The following is a 14,257-nucleotide window of genomic DNA, read 5'->3' as shown; positions in this document are numbered from 1 at the left end:
GTGAGATATTTCAAATCCACGGTTTTCAGTGGCTCAAACCAATGTGACTTTAGGAAATCCAACACCACGTTGAGATCCCAAGGTGCCACTGGAGGCACAAAAGGGGGCTGAATATGCAGCACTCCCTTAACAAAAGTCTGAACTTCAGGTAGTGAAGCCAATTCTCTCTGGAAGAAAATCGATAGAGCCGAAATCTGGACCTTAGTGGAACCCAATTTAAGGCCCATAGTCACCCCTGACTGTAGGAAGTGCAGGAACCGGCCCAGCTGAAATTCTTCCGTTGGGGCCTTCCTGGCCTCACAACACGCAACATATTTTCGCCATATGCGGTGATAATGGTACGCGGTTACTTCTTTCCTAGCTTTTATCAGCGTAGGAATGACTACCTCCGGAATGCCCTTTTCCTTCAGGATCCGGTGTTCAACCGCCATGCCGTTAAATGCAGCCGCGGTAAGTCTTGGAACAGACAGGGCCCCTGCTGCAGCAGGTCCTGTCTGAGCGGTAGAGGCCATGGGTCCTCTGACATAATTTCTTGAAGTTCCGGATACCACGCTCTTGTTGGCCAATCCGGAACAATGAGTATAGTTCTTACACCTCTTCTCCTTATTATCCTCAGTACCTTTGGTATGAGAGGAAGAGGAGGGAACACAAACCGATCGGTACACCCACAGGGTTACCAGAGCGTCCACAGCTATCGCCTGCAGGTCTCTTGACCTGGCGCAATATTTTTCTAGCTTTTTGTTTAGGCGGGACGCCATCATGTCCACCTGTGGTTTTTCCCACTGGTTTACAATCATTTGAAAGACTTCTGGATGAAGTCCCCACTCTCCCGGGTGGAGGTCGTGCCTGCTGAGGAAGTCTGCTTCCCAGTTGTCCACTCCCGGAATGAACACTGCTGACAGTGCTAACACGTGATTTTCCGCCCATCGGAGAATCCTTGTGGCTTCTGCCATCGCCGTCCTGCTTCTCGTGCCGCCCTGTCGATTTACATGGGCGATCGCCGTGATGTTGTCTGACTGGATCAGTACCGGCTGGTTTTGAAGCAGGGGTTTTGCCTGACTTAGGGCATTGTAAATGGCCCTTAGTTCCAGAATATTTATGTGCAGGGAAGTCTCCTGACTTGACCATAGTCCTTGGAAGTTTCTTCCCTGTGTGACTGCTCCCCAGCCTCGAAGGCTGGCATCCGTGGTCACCAGGACCCAGTCCTGTATGCCGAATCTGCGGCCCTTTTGAAGATGAGCACTCTGCAGCCACCACAGCAGAGACACCCTTGTCCTTGGAGACAGGGTTATCAGACGATGCATCTGAAGATGCGATCCGGACCACTTGTCCAACAGGTCCCACTGAAAGGTTCTTGCATGAAACCTGCCGAATGGAATCGCTTCGTAGGAAGCTACCATTTTTCCCAGGATCCGCGTGCAGTGATGCACCGACACCTGTTTTGGTTTTAGGAGGCCTCTGACTAGAGATGACAGCTCCATGGCCTTCTCCTCCGGGAGAAACACTTTTCTCTGTTCTGTGTCCAGAACCATCCCTAGGAACAGCAGGCGTGTCGTAGGGACCAGCTGTGACTTTGGAATGTTTAAAATCCAGCCGTGCTGTTGTAGCACTTCCCGAGATAGTGCTACCCCTACCAACAACTGCTCTCTGGACCTCGCCTTTATCAGGAGATCGTCCAAGTACGGGATAATTAAAACTCCCTTTCTTCGAAGGAGTATCATCATTTCCGCCATTACCTTGGTAAAGACCCTCGGAGCCGTGGAGAGACCGAACGGCAACGTCTGGAATTGGTAATGACAATCTTGTACCACAAACCTGAGGTACTCCTGGTGAGGATGGTAAATGGGGACATGTAGGTAAGCATCCTTGATGTCCAGCGATACCATGTAATCTCCCTCGTCCAGGCTTGCAATAACCGCCCTGAGCGATTCCATCTTGAACTTGAATTTTTTCATATATGTGTTCAAGGATTTCAAATTTAAAATGGGTCTCACCGAACCGTTCGGTTTCGGTACCACAAACATTGTGGAATAGTAACCCCTTCCTTGTTGAAGTAGGGGCACCTTTACTATCACTTGTTGTGAATACAGCTTTTGAATTGCCTGTAACACTGCCTCCCTGCCTGAGGGAGTGGTTGGCAAGGCAGATTTGAGGAAACGGCGGGGGGGGAGACGTCTCGAATTCCAGCTTGTACCCCTGAGATACTATTTGAAGGATCTAGGGATCCACCCGTGAGCAAGCCCACTGATCGCTGAAATTTTTGAGACGGGCCCCCACCGTACCTGGCTCCGCCTGTGGAGCCCCAGCGTCATGCTGTTGACTTAGAGGAAGCGGGGGAGGACTTTTGCTCCTGGGAACTGGCTGTATGCTGCAGCTTTTTCCCTCTACCTCTGCCTCTGGGCAGAAAGGACGCGCCTTTAACCCGCTTGCCCCTATTGGGCCGAAAGGACTATACCTGATAATACGGTGCTTTCTTTGGTTGTGAGGGAACATGGGGTAAAAATGTAGACTTCCCAGCTGTTGCTGTGGAAACGAGGTCCGAGAGACCATCCCCGAACAATTCCTCACCCTTATAAGGCAGAACTTCCATGTGTCGTTTGGAATCTGCATCACCTGTCCACTGCCGAGTCCATAACCCTCTCCTGGCAGAAATGGACATTGCACTAATTTTGGATGCCAGCCGGCAAATATCCCTCTGTGCATCCCTCATGTATAAAAGTGCGTCTTTTATATGCTCTACGTTTAGCAAAATAGTGTCCCTGTCTAGGGTATCTATATTTTCTGACAGGGAATCTGACCACGCAGCAGCAGCGCTGCACATCCAAGCTGAAGCTATAGCCGGTCTCAGTATCACACCTGTGTGTGTATATATAGATTTCAGGATAGCCTCCTGCTTTCTATCAGCAGATTCCTTCAGGGCGGCCGTATCCGGAGACGGTAGTGCCACCTTCTTTGACAAGCGTGTGAGCGCTTTATCCACCCTAGGGGATGTTTCCCAGCGTGACCTATCCTCTGGCGGGAAAGGGTACGCCGTTAGTAACCTCTTAGAAATTACCATCTTTTTATCAGGGGAAGCCCACGCTTCTTCACACACTTCATTTAACTATTCAGATGGAGGAAAAGCTACTGGTAGTTTTTTCTCTCCAAACATTATACCCTTTTTTGTGGTACCGGGGGTAACATCAGAAATGTGCAACACATTTTTCATTGCCTCAATCATGTAACGTGTGGCCCTACTGGAAGTTACATTAGTCTCTTTGTCGTCGACACTGGAGTCAGTATCCGTGTCGACATCTGTCTCAACCATCTGAGGTAGCGGGCGTTTTAGAGCCCCTGATGGTTTTTGAGACGCCTGGGCAGGCACAGGCTGAGAAGCCGGCTGTCCCACATTAGGTATGTCGTCAAACCTTTTATGTAAGGAGTCAACACTATCACGTAATTCATTCCACAGCACCATCCACTCAGGTGTCGACCCCGCAGGGGGTGACATCACATTTACAGGCATCTGCTCCGCCTCCACATAAGCCTCCTCATCAAACATGTCGACACAGCCGTACTGACACACCGCAAACACACAGGGAATGCTCTGACAGAGGACAGGACCCCACAAAGCCCTTTGGGGAGACAGAGAGAGAGTATGCCAGCACACACCAGAGCGCTATATAACACTGGGATCCCACGATCAATGAGTGTTTTCCCTATAGCTGCTTTTTTTATATATGTTACATAATAAGATTTTACTTACCGATAAATCTATTTCTCGTAGTCCGTAGTGGATGCTGGGGACTCCGTCAGGACCATGGGGAATAGCGGCTCCGCAGGAGACAGGGCACAAAAGCAAGCTTTTAGGATCACATGGTGTGTACTGGCTTCCTCCCCCTATGACCCTCCTCCAAGCCTCAGTTAGGTACTGTGCCCGGACGAGCGTACACAATAAGGAAGGATCTTGAATCCCGGGTAAGACCCAAACCAGCCACACCAATCACACCGTACAACTTGTGATCTGAACCCAGTTAACAGTATGATAACAATGAAGTAGCCTCTAAAAAAGATGGCTCACAACAATAATAACCCGATTTTTGTAACAATAACTATGTACAAGTAATGCAGACAATCCGCACTTGGGATGGGCGCCCAGCATCCACTACGGACTACGAGAAATAGATTTATCGGTAAGTAAAATCTTATTTTCTCTAACGTCCTAGTGGATGCTGGGGACTCCGTCAGGACCATGGGGATTATACCAAAGCTCCCAAACGGGCGGGAGAGTGCGGGTGACTCTGCAGCACCGAATGAGAGAACTCCAGGTCCTCCTCAGCCAGGGTATCAAATTTGTAGAATTTTGCAAACGTGTTCCCCCCTGACCACGTAGCTGCTCGGCAAAATTTTAAAGCCGAGACCCCCTCGGGCATCCGCCCAAGATGAGCCCACCTTCCTTGTGGAATGGGCATTGACAGATTTTGGCTGTGGCAGGCCTGCCACAGACTGTGCAAGCTGAATTGTACTACAAATCCAACGAGCAATAGTCTGCTTAGAAGCAGGAGCACCCATCTTTTGGGGTACATACTGTCAAAGTCAAAAATATTACATAGAGAGACCATATAAACTGCACACATATAAGTCGCTATACTTGCAAATATGCGCAGCGAGCACAGCAATATATGGAAACACACGCATTTGCTCGGACATGGCACAGAGATGGATTCGGCACTTGTTTCATACAGTACATGGTTATAATAATGAACAGCACCAGACATCATGGAGATTTAGAATTGGCTAATGAATTAATGTCATGGATGTGTATCATTCGAACCGAACCAGATAAACACATCATGTTTGGTATTGAAGCAAGCAGAATCAGGTGTGGGTTAGTTTGAGGCCTGTTGTGTTGTTGTGGGACATTGCAGCGGATAGATATGATTATATGTATAAAAGCTAAGATCATATTGTTAGAACAATATGATGCTCAAAACAACCTTTTACTAAGTTTTCAGGGCTGAACCTGATTAGCATATACAAAGAGAATGGTGACTCAATACAAAGGAGAAAGAAAGACCCCTCCCCCAGGTACTGGTCAAACAGGAAGGTAGTGGTCAGGTGTGGCCTCAGAGAACAGATGTAATGTAGCTATACTCACAGACACACACACAGCTACCTGGCACCAAGCAGCATGGCGGCTGAATCCCCAGGACATCTTCCAAACTAAAGGCTAAGTATATAATCACATGGCTATAGAAGGAAATATAGACATATTGCTTTCTGGTTTAAATAGGATATTGTAACTTGGCTGTGATGATTGTTGGGTGTTAGTGTTGGTGCCCTGTGGAATCTGTGATGGTAGCTGGGATCTTGTTAATCATAAATACCACCATGCAGTACTTTTGAATATGTGCTGGTAGCAATGGCAGGCTGATACTTGTGAGTACCTGGTGGTCTGGTCTTGTGATAACTCATATGCTCTGGTTATTGAGATACTGAAGTTGTTTGGGATGTGAAATTATGAGATGGTTCTAGGAAGTTGGATTACATTGTGAAAGGTGTTTTAGATGGTTTGGAATTGTAAAATCAGAACATATGCATTGTTTTGAGGCTTGGACATTTTGGAAGAAAATGGAGTCTTGTGTTTTCTGCTATGTGATTGTGGTTTAGTATAGAGTGCCATGTGTTTGGACCTGCAAATCTAAAATGGCTGCTGCTGGATGTCTTCCCCTCCCCCTTTCAGCCATGTGGTGTGGTCTTTGGAATCAAGTGGAGGTTTCTCAAAATGGAGTCTAGCTTCCATCCCATGCTGTATTCAGCATTGACTAACTGCGCAGCGATTGTCTCTCACATGTGTAGTTTTATCTGCAACCATGTTGTCTCTTATTTAATGTTATCATGAGCCATTTCTCTCTATCTCTCTCTTCTTCTCTTCCCCTTCCATTTTCCCATAAATAGTAATTGTATTGTATTGTATTTCTTGTGTAGTTATCTGGTTAGGAAGTCTTTGTTATATTGTAGTGTATCATTTGTACTGTTATCCCCTTTTACAAGTATATTAGATATAATACAGTTAATAGGCCTTGGAACCTAAACCAGCATCTGTGTATTTTCTATAGTGATAAGTGTTCATTTGAGCGTCGGTGACGCTCATGCAGCTTTGTAGATAGTCAGGTTACACAAGGTTGCACTTACACCCTGTACTCACATTAAGGTATTCAGTGTATTTCATTGGTATAAGGTTTTAACATAAAGGTATAGTGTTGTAAGCGTCTGCATCGCTGGTGACCTCCTCGTGGTCTCGAGCGTATGCTACGCTACAGCGAATCATTCCCCTAGACATAACCAATAACGTGTCCTGTGATCACTGGGCCGTGAGCGAACGTGACGCTTGAGCGTCTCGCCTACGGCTGAGCGATCGCTACGCAGATAGCGTACCATTACGGTACTTCTTAAGTAAACAGCGTACAGTGTTCTTAGCTTCATAAAGGGTTGTTTATACGACAAAGGAATTTAGCATTGTCAATACAATATAAACAGCAAGTCAGACTTTCTGACTCCAGCCGTCCTGGAATATATATATATATATATATATATATATATATATATATATATATATATATATATATATATATATATATATATATATATATATATATATATATATATATATTTTTAGGGCCCCGACAACGTCTAGCAACTTGGAGTCCTCCAAGTCCCTAGTAGCCGCAGGCACCACAATATGTTGTTTCAGGCGAAACGCTGACACCACCTTAGGAAGAAACTGGGGACGAGTCCGCAGTTCTGCCCTGTCCGAATGGAAAAACAAATATGAGCTTTTTTTAAGACAAAGCCCCCAATTCTGACAATCGCCTGGCCGAGGCCAGGGCCACAACATGGTCCCTTTCCATGTGAGATATTTCAAATCCACAGATTTGATCGGTTCAAACCAATATGATTTGAGGAATCCCAACACTACGTTGAGATCCCACGGTGCCACTGGAGGCACACAAGGGGCTGTATATGCAATACTCCCTTGACAAACGTCTGGACTTCAGGAATTGAAGCCAATTTTTTTCTGGAAGAAAATCTACAGGGCCGAAACTTGAACCTTAATGGACCCCAATTTGAGGCTCATAGACACTCCTGTTTTCAGGAAGTGCAGAAATCGACCTAGTTGAAATTTTTTTTTTTTTCCGTGGGGCCTTCCTGGCCTCACCCACGCAACATATTTTCACCACATGTGGTGATAACGTTGTGCGGTCACCTCCTTCCTGGCTTTGACCAGGGTAGGTATGACCTCTTCCGGAATGCCTTTTCCCTTAGGATCCGGCGTTCAACCGCCATGCCGTCAAACGCAGTCGCGGTAAGACTTGGAACAGACAAGGTCCCTGCTGGAGCAGGTCCTTTCTTAGAGGCAGATGCCACGGTTCCTCTTGGAACAGACATGGTTCTTGCTGAAAGCAAATCCCATCTTAGCTCCCGAGGCCATTAGTCCTCTGTGAGCATCTCTTGAAGTTCCGGGTACCAAGTCCCTCTTGGCCAATCCGGAGCCACGAGTATAATTCTTACTCCTCTACGTCTTATAATTCTCAATACCTTGGTTATGAGAAGCAGAAGAGGGAACACATACACCGACTGTTACACCCACGGTGTTACCAGGACGTCCACAGCTATCGCCTGAAGGTCTCGTGACCTGGCGCAATACCTGTCCCGTTTTTTGTTCGGGCGGGACGCCATCATTTCCACCTTTGGTCTTTCCCAACGGTTCACAATCATGCGGAAAACTTCCCGATGAAGTTCCCACTCTCCCGGGTGGAGGTCGTGCCTGCTGAGGAAGTCTGCTTCCCAGTCGTCCACTCCCGGAATGAACACTGCTGACAGTGCTATCACATGATTTTCCGTCTAGCGAAAAATCCTTGCAGTTTTGACCACTGCCCTCCTGCTTCTTGTGCCGCCCTATCTGTTTACGTGGGCGACTGCCGTGATGTTATCCCACTGGATCAATACCAGCTGACCTTGAAGCAGAGGCCTTGCTAAGCTTATAGCATTACAAATTTGCTCTTAGCTCCAGTATATTTATGTGGAGAGAATTCTCCAGACTTGATCACACTCCCTGGAAATTTTTTCCCTGTGTGACTGCTCCCCAGCCTCTCAGGCTGGCCTCCGTGGATACCAGCATCCAATCCTGAATGCCGAATCTGCGGCCCTCTAGAAGATGAGCACTCTGTAATCACCACAGGAGAGACACCCTTGTCCTTGGATATAGGGTTATCCGCTGATGCATTTGAAGATGCGATCCGGACCATTTGTCCAGCAGATCCCACTGAAGAGTTCTTGCGTGAAATCTGCCGAATGGAAGCGCTTCGTAATAAGCCACCATTTTTTACCAGGACTCTTGTGCAATGATGCACTGACACTTTTCCTGGTTTTAGGAGGATCCCGATTAGCTCGGATAACTCCCTGGCTTTCTCCTCTGGGAGAAACACCCTTTTCCTGGACTGTGTCCAGAATCATCCCTAGGACCAGCAGACGTGTCGTCGGAACAACTGCGGTTTTGGAATATTTAGAATCCACCCGTGCTGTCGTAGAACTACTTGAGATAGTGCTACTCCGACCTCCAACTGTTCTCTGGACCTTGTTCTTATCAGGAGGTCGTCCATTTTCTTTGAAGACGAATCCTCATTTCGGTCATTACCTTGGTAAAGACCCGGGGTGCCTTGGACACTCCAACGGCATCGTCTGAAACTGATAGTGACAGTTCTGTACCACGAACCTGAGGTACCCTTGGTGAGAAAAGCAAATTTTGGGACATGGAGGTAAGCATCCCTGATGTCCCGGGACACCATATAGTCCCCTTGTTCCCAGTTCGCTATCACTGCTCTGAGTGACTCCATCTGGATTTGAACCCTTGTAAGTGTTCAAATTTTTCAGATTTAGAATCGGTCTCACCTAGCCTTCTGGCTTCAGTACCACCCTATAGTGTGGAACAATACCCCTTTCCTTGTTGTAGGAGGGGTAATTTTATTATCACCTGCTGGGAATACAGCTTGTGAATTGTTTTCAATACTGCCTCCCTGTCGGAGGGGGACATTGGTACAGCAGACTACAGGAACCTGCGAGGGGGGAAACGCCTCGACATTCCAATCTGTGCCCCTTTGATACTACTTGTAGGATTCAGGGGTCCTGTACGGTCCCAGCGTCATGCTGAGAACTTAGTAGAAGCGGTGGAGGGCTTCTGTTCCTGGGAATGGGCTGCCTGCTGCAGTCTTCTTCCCTTTCCTCTATCCCTGGGCAGATATCTTATAGGGACGAAAAGACTGAGGCTGAAAAGACGGTGTCTTTTTCTGCAGAGATGTGACTTAGGGTAAAAAACGGTGGATCTTCCAGCAGTTGCCGTGGCCACCAGGTCCCATGGACCGACCCCAAATAACTCCTCCCCCTTTTATACGGCAATACATCTTTGTGCCGTTTGGAATCTGCATCCCCTGACCACTGTCGTGTCCATAAACATCTTCTTGCAGATATGGACATCGCATTTACTCTTGATGCCAGAGTGCAAATATCCCTCTGCGCATCTCGTATATATAGAAATGCATCCTTTAAATGCTCTATAGTCAATAAAATACTGTCCCTGTCAAGGGTATCAATATTTTTAGTCAGGGAATCCGACCAAGCCACCTCAGCTCTGCACATCCAGGCTGAGGCGATCGCTGGTCACAGTATAACACCAGCATGTGTGTGTATACTTTTTAGGATATTTTTCTGATAAGCATGTGAGCGCCTTATCCACCCTGAGGGGTGTTTCCCAATGCGCCTTAACTTCTGGCGGGAAAGGGTATACCGCCAATAATTTTCTATCGGGGGAAACCCACGCATCATCACACACTTCATTTAATTTATCTGATTCAGGAAAAACTACAGGTAGTTTTTTTCACCTCACACATAATACCCTTCTTTGTGGTACTTGGAGTATCAGAAATATGTAACACCTCCTTCATTGCCCTTAACGTGTGGCCCTAAAGGAAAATACGTTTGTTTCTTCACCGTCGACACTGAAATCAGTGTCCGTGTCTGGGTCTATGTCGACCGACTGAGGTAAATGGGCGTTTTTACAAGCCCCTGACGGTGTCTGAGACGCCTGGACCGGTACTAATTTGTTCGCCGGCCGTCTCATGTCGTCAACCCACTTGCAGCGTGTTGACATTATCACGTAATTCCATAAGTAAGCCATCCATTCCGGTGTCGACTCCCTAGAGAGTGACATCACCATTACAGGCAATTTGCTCCGCCTCCTCACCAACATTTTCCTCATACATGTCGACACACACGTACCGACATACAGCACACACATAGGGAATGCTCTGATAGAGGACAGGACCCACTAGCCCTTTGGGGAGACAGAGGGAGAGTTTGCCAGCACACACCAAAATGCTATAATTATACAGGGACAACCCTTATATAAGTGTTCCTCCCATATAGCATTTAATATATATGTATATCGCCAAATCAGTGCCCCCCCTCTCTGTTTTAACCCTGTTTCTGTAGTGCAGTGCAGGGGAGAGCCTGGGAGCCTTCCCCTCAGCCTTTCTGTGAGGGAAAATGGCGCTGTGTGCTGAGGAGAATAGGCCCCGCCCCCTTTTCGGCGGGCTTCTTCTCCGGAGATTGTGAAGTCTGGCAGGGGTTAAATACATCCATATAGCCTCAAGGGCTATATGTGATGTATTTTTCGCCATACAGGTATTCTACATTGCTGCCAGGGCGCCCCCCCCCGCGCCCTGCACCCTCCGTGATCGCTGTGGGAAGTGTGCTGACAGACAATGGCGCACAGCTGCAGTGCTGTGCGCTACCTGAGGAAGACTGAAAAGTCTTCTGCCGCCTGGTTCCGGACCTCTTCAATCTTCAGCATCTGCAAGGGGGTCGGCGGCGCGGCTCCGGGACGAACCCCAGGGCGAGACCTGTGTTCCGACTCCCTCTGAAGCTAATGGTGTCCAGTAGCCTAAGAATCCAATCCATCCTGCACGCAGGTGAGTTGAAATTCTCTCCCCTAAGTCCCTCGATGCAGTGAGCCTGTTGCCAGCAGGACTCACTGAAAATAAAGAACCTAAAAACTTTTTCTAAGCAACTCTTTAAGAGAGCCACCTAGATTGCACCCTTCTCGGACGGGCACAAAAACCTAACTGAGGCTTGGAGGAGGGTCATAGGGGGAGGAAGCCAGTACACACCATGTGATCCTAAAAGCTTGCTTTTGTGCCCTGTCTCCTGCGGAGCCGCTATTCCCCATGGTCCTGACGGAGTCCCCAGCATCCACTAGGACGTTAGAGAAATATATGTATCTATACTGCGCCTAAATTTAGTGCCCCCCCCTCTCTTTTTTACCCTTCTGTAGTATTCTCAGACTGCAGGGGAGAGCCAGGGAGCTTCCTTCCAGCGGAACTGTGAGGGAAAAATGGCGCCAGTGTGCTGAGGGAGAAGCCCCGCCCCCTTTTTGGCTGAGTTTCTCCCGCTTTTTCTGTGATACTGGCAGGGGTAATTTTACATCTATATAGCCTCTGGGACTATATATGATGTATATTTTGCCAGCCAAGGTGTTATTTATTGCCCTCAGGGCGCCCCCCCCCAGCGCCCTGCACCCATCAGTGACCGAAGTGTGAGGTGTACATGAGGAGCAATGGCGCACAGCTGCAGTGCTGTGCGCTACCTTGGTGAAGACCGAAGTCTTCTGCCGCCGATTTTCCGGACCTTCTTCGTGCTTCTGGCTCTGTAAGGGGGACGGCGGCGCGGCTCCGGGAACGAACACCAAGGTCGAGTCCTGCGATCGATCCCTCTGGAGCTAATGGTGTCCAGTAGCCTAAGAAGCCCAAACTACCACCTGTTAGGTAGGTTCGCTTCTTCTCCCCTTAGTCCCTCGCTGCAGTGAGTCTGTTGCCAGCAGATCTCACTGAAAATAAAAAACCTAAATATACTTTCTTTCTAGGTGCTCAGGAGAGCCCCTAGTGTGCATCCAGCTCGGCCGGGCACAAGAATCTAACTGAGGTCTGGAGGAGGGTCTTAGTGGGAGGAGCCAGTGCACACCAGTAGTCTAAAAGCTTTCTTTATAGTTGTGCCCAGTCTCCTGCGGAGCCGCTAATCCCCATGGTCCTTACGGAGTCCCCAGCATCCACTTAGGACGTTAGAGAAATACAAAATATCAAAAGTTAATAACGTAAAGAAAGCCACACACACACTTGTCCCGCATATGGTCACTTACACAAATTGTAAGTAGGGTGAACTGTAGTCATACACAGTACCTGGTTTTAGCCGGAGAGTGGGGTTAAGCTTTATTATATTCATCATGTCATTTGCAAACACAAATCACACTGACAATGGGTGTAAAGCTGCACACACACAATAGGAATGCAATGTCGATATTCAATTCCAGGTCAAAATTGGAAATATTGAGTAGTTTGTAAATTTCCCTTTCAATAGTTTTTTTTTTTTTAAATCACATATATGGAGAAACTGGAAGAGTGAAAGTAGTGTGATATTTTATTTTATTTTTAAATACATGGCGGAAAAAACCATCACAGAAACAAGTTGCTAGAAAAAAGATTTATTAACATAAACAACTAAAAAAGTGCAGCTTAAAAGTAATGCTATATGTAACAAACTGGTGCATGGCAAGTATAATATTAGGTACAACTAGTAGTTAGTCTTCGATGTAAGGTACAGGCCTAGAACATGCACAGTATAAGCAATGTCATTACATGTCCTGGGGCAGCACCGCAGAGCTAGCCAGTATTGTAGGCAGGTTAATCTGTAAGAAAAGAAAGATACATTAATCACAGAAGCGAGAAGGTGCAGGGTGTAGAACAGTCACGTGTGCTCTGGGGTAAACCTCAGATTACACTCCTTAGATTCTCATGACTGATGATCTTACACAATGTCAAATGGTCTCCAAAGTAGCCATGAAACAAGCGCTCTACAAAGATAGGTGTTCTGACATATTCCTTACAATGAAATGTCTCCTATGTATTCTTATCAAACGCCACTTTTTCCTATCAAATAAACTTCTTCTAAATGCAATACAATCCCTATTCTGACCTATTCTTATATATTTACATGAAGGACTAAATTTAACGGGGTAATCTTACTTTTTTTTAGTTTTAGGCTTCTAAAACGCCGTTCGGCTAAAAAATAGATATTGTGATGTTTCTATTATCTATTGTGCAGGTCTGGATGCTTATACGGAATACTGTCATTAGGTCGCCAACACTTAGGTTGACAGTAATTAGGTCGACCACTATTGGTCGACATGCATTAGGTCGACATGAGTTTTTCACATTTTTTTTTCTTTAATTTTTTTTTACTTTTTCATACTTTACGATCCATGTGGACTATGAGGGGAAATAGTAATCTGTGTCGAGTGCAGCAAGGCACCTTGCTCGAAGCATGGCGAGCAAAGCAAGCCATGCGAGGGGACGCGGTGCACTAATTGGGGTTCCCGTCACTTTACGAAGAAAACTACACCAAAAAAGTAAAAACAAAACAAAACTCATGTCGACCTAGTGACCATGTTGACCTACTGCATGTCGACCAATAGTGGTCGACCTAATGACCCATACCCACTTATACAGAGCAGACCATTCCTTCACTGGCTCCCTTTGCCCTAGAACCCAGTTTAAGTTCCTGACCCACAATCTCATGGTACTCAATTACTTCTCCACCTTTCATCTGATAACTCATCCAAATTCACATGCCCTCTCGGCCCCTCCATACTTCCTCAGGCCGTTGCTCTCACTCTGGGTTTATTGCTTTTTCCTAATCACCCATCAAACACTTTTCCAGCACTGCAAACCCACCGTATAACCAGCCTGCAGGTCTCCACCTGTTCCCCAAAGCCGACCAATCCTCCTCACAATCTTAACTCATGCCTTCTGTCCTACCTCCTTATTCCTTTCCCAGGTCACCCCCACTACCCTAGACTGTAAGCACTGATTGGCAGGCAGGGCCCTCCACCCACTTGTCTTCAGTACACCTGCCACTCACTCAGCGGCTCCAATTCTGCCTGTCTGCCCTCACAGGACACTGGTACATGGTCTGCCATTACTAAGTCTGCTATCACTCAGCTGTATAGATATTTTTTTCCCCTTTGTACTGTCTTTTTGAATTTTTAATTGTGTGTCATAATTTTCCTGTACAGTGCGGTTGAACAATGTGGCACCATATAAATAAAGCACAACAATAAAAGTCTTAATACTAATATGTTTTGCTTTCATTAGACTAGGTACAGTAACCT

The 14,257-nt window shown here is 46.9% G+C and overlaps 1 protein-coding gene across 2 annotated transcripts in view; it reads right to left on the bottom strand.

The window, feature by feature from the left end:
- Nucleotides 1–14,257, bottom strand: part of MTERF4 (mitochondrial transcription termination factor 4) — an 87,451-nt gene that overhangs the window by 55,849 nt on the left and 17,345 nt on the right. The window contains exon 5 of one of the 2 annotated variants that reach the window (XM_063915759.1): nucleotides 12,556–12,775. The exons of the other annotated variant lie outside the window; for it this stretch is intronic. Coding sequence (XP_063771829.1) covers nucleotides 12,771–12,775 — 5 coding nt within the window. The 3' untranslated portion in view covers nucleotides 12,556–12,770. Of the gene's footprint in view, nucleotides 1–12,555; nucleotides 12,776–14,257 lie in introns of those variants that run through there. 2 annotated transcript variants of the gene reach the window in all.

Source organism: Pseudophryne corroboree, chromosome 4, assembly GCF_028390025.1.
Source record: "Pseudophryne corroboree isolate aPseCor3 chromosome 4, aPseCor3.hap2, whole genome shotgun sequence".
NCBI classification, from domain to species: Eukaryota; Metazoa; Chordata; class Amphibia; order Anura; family Myobatrachidae; genus Pseudophryne; species Pseudophryne corroboree.
This window is presented reverse-complemented; position numbering and strand designations above follow the sequence as displayed.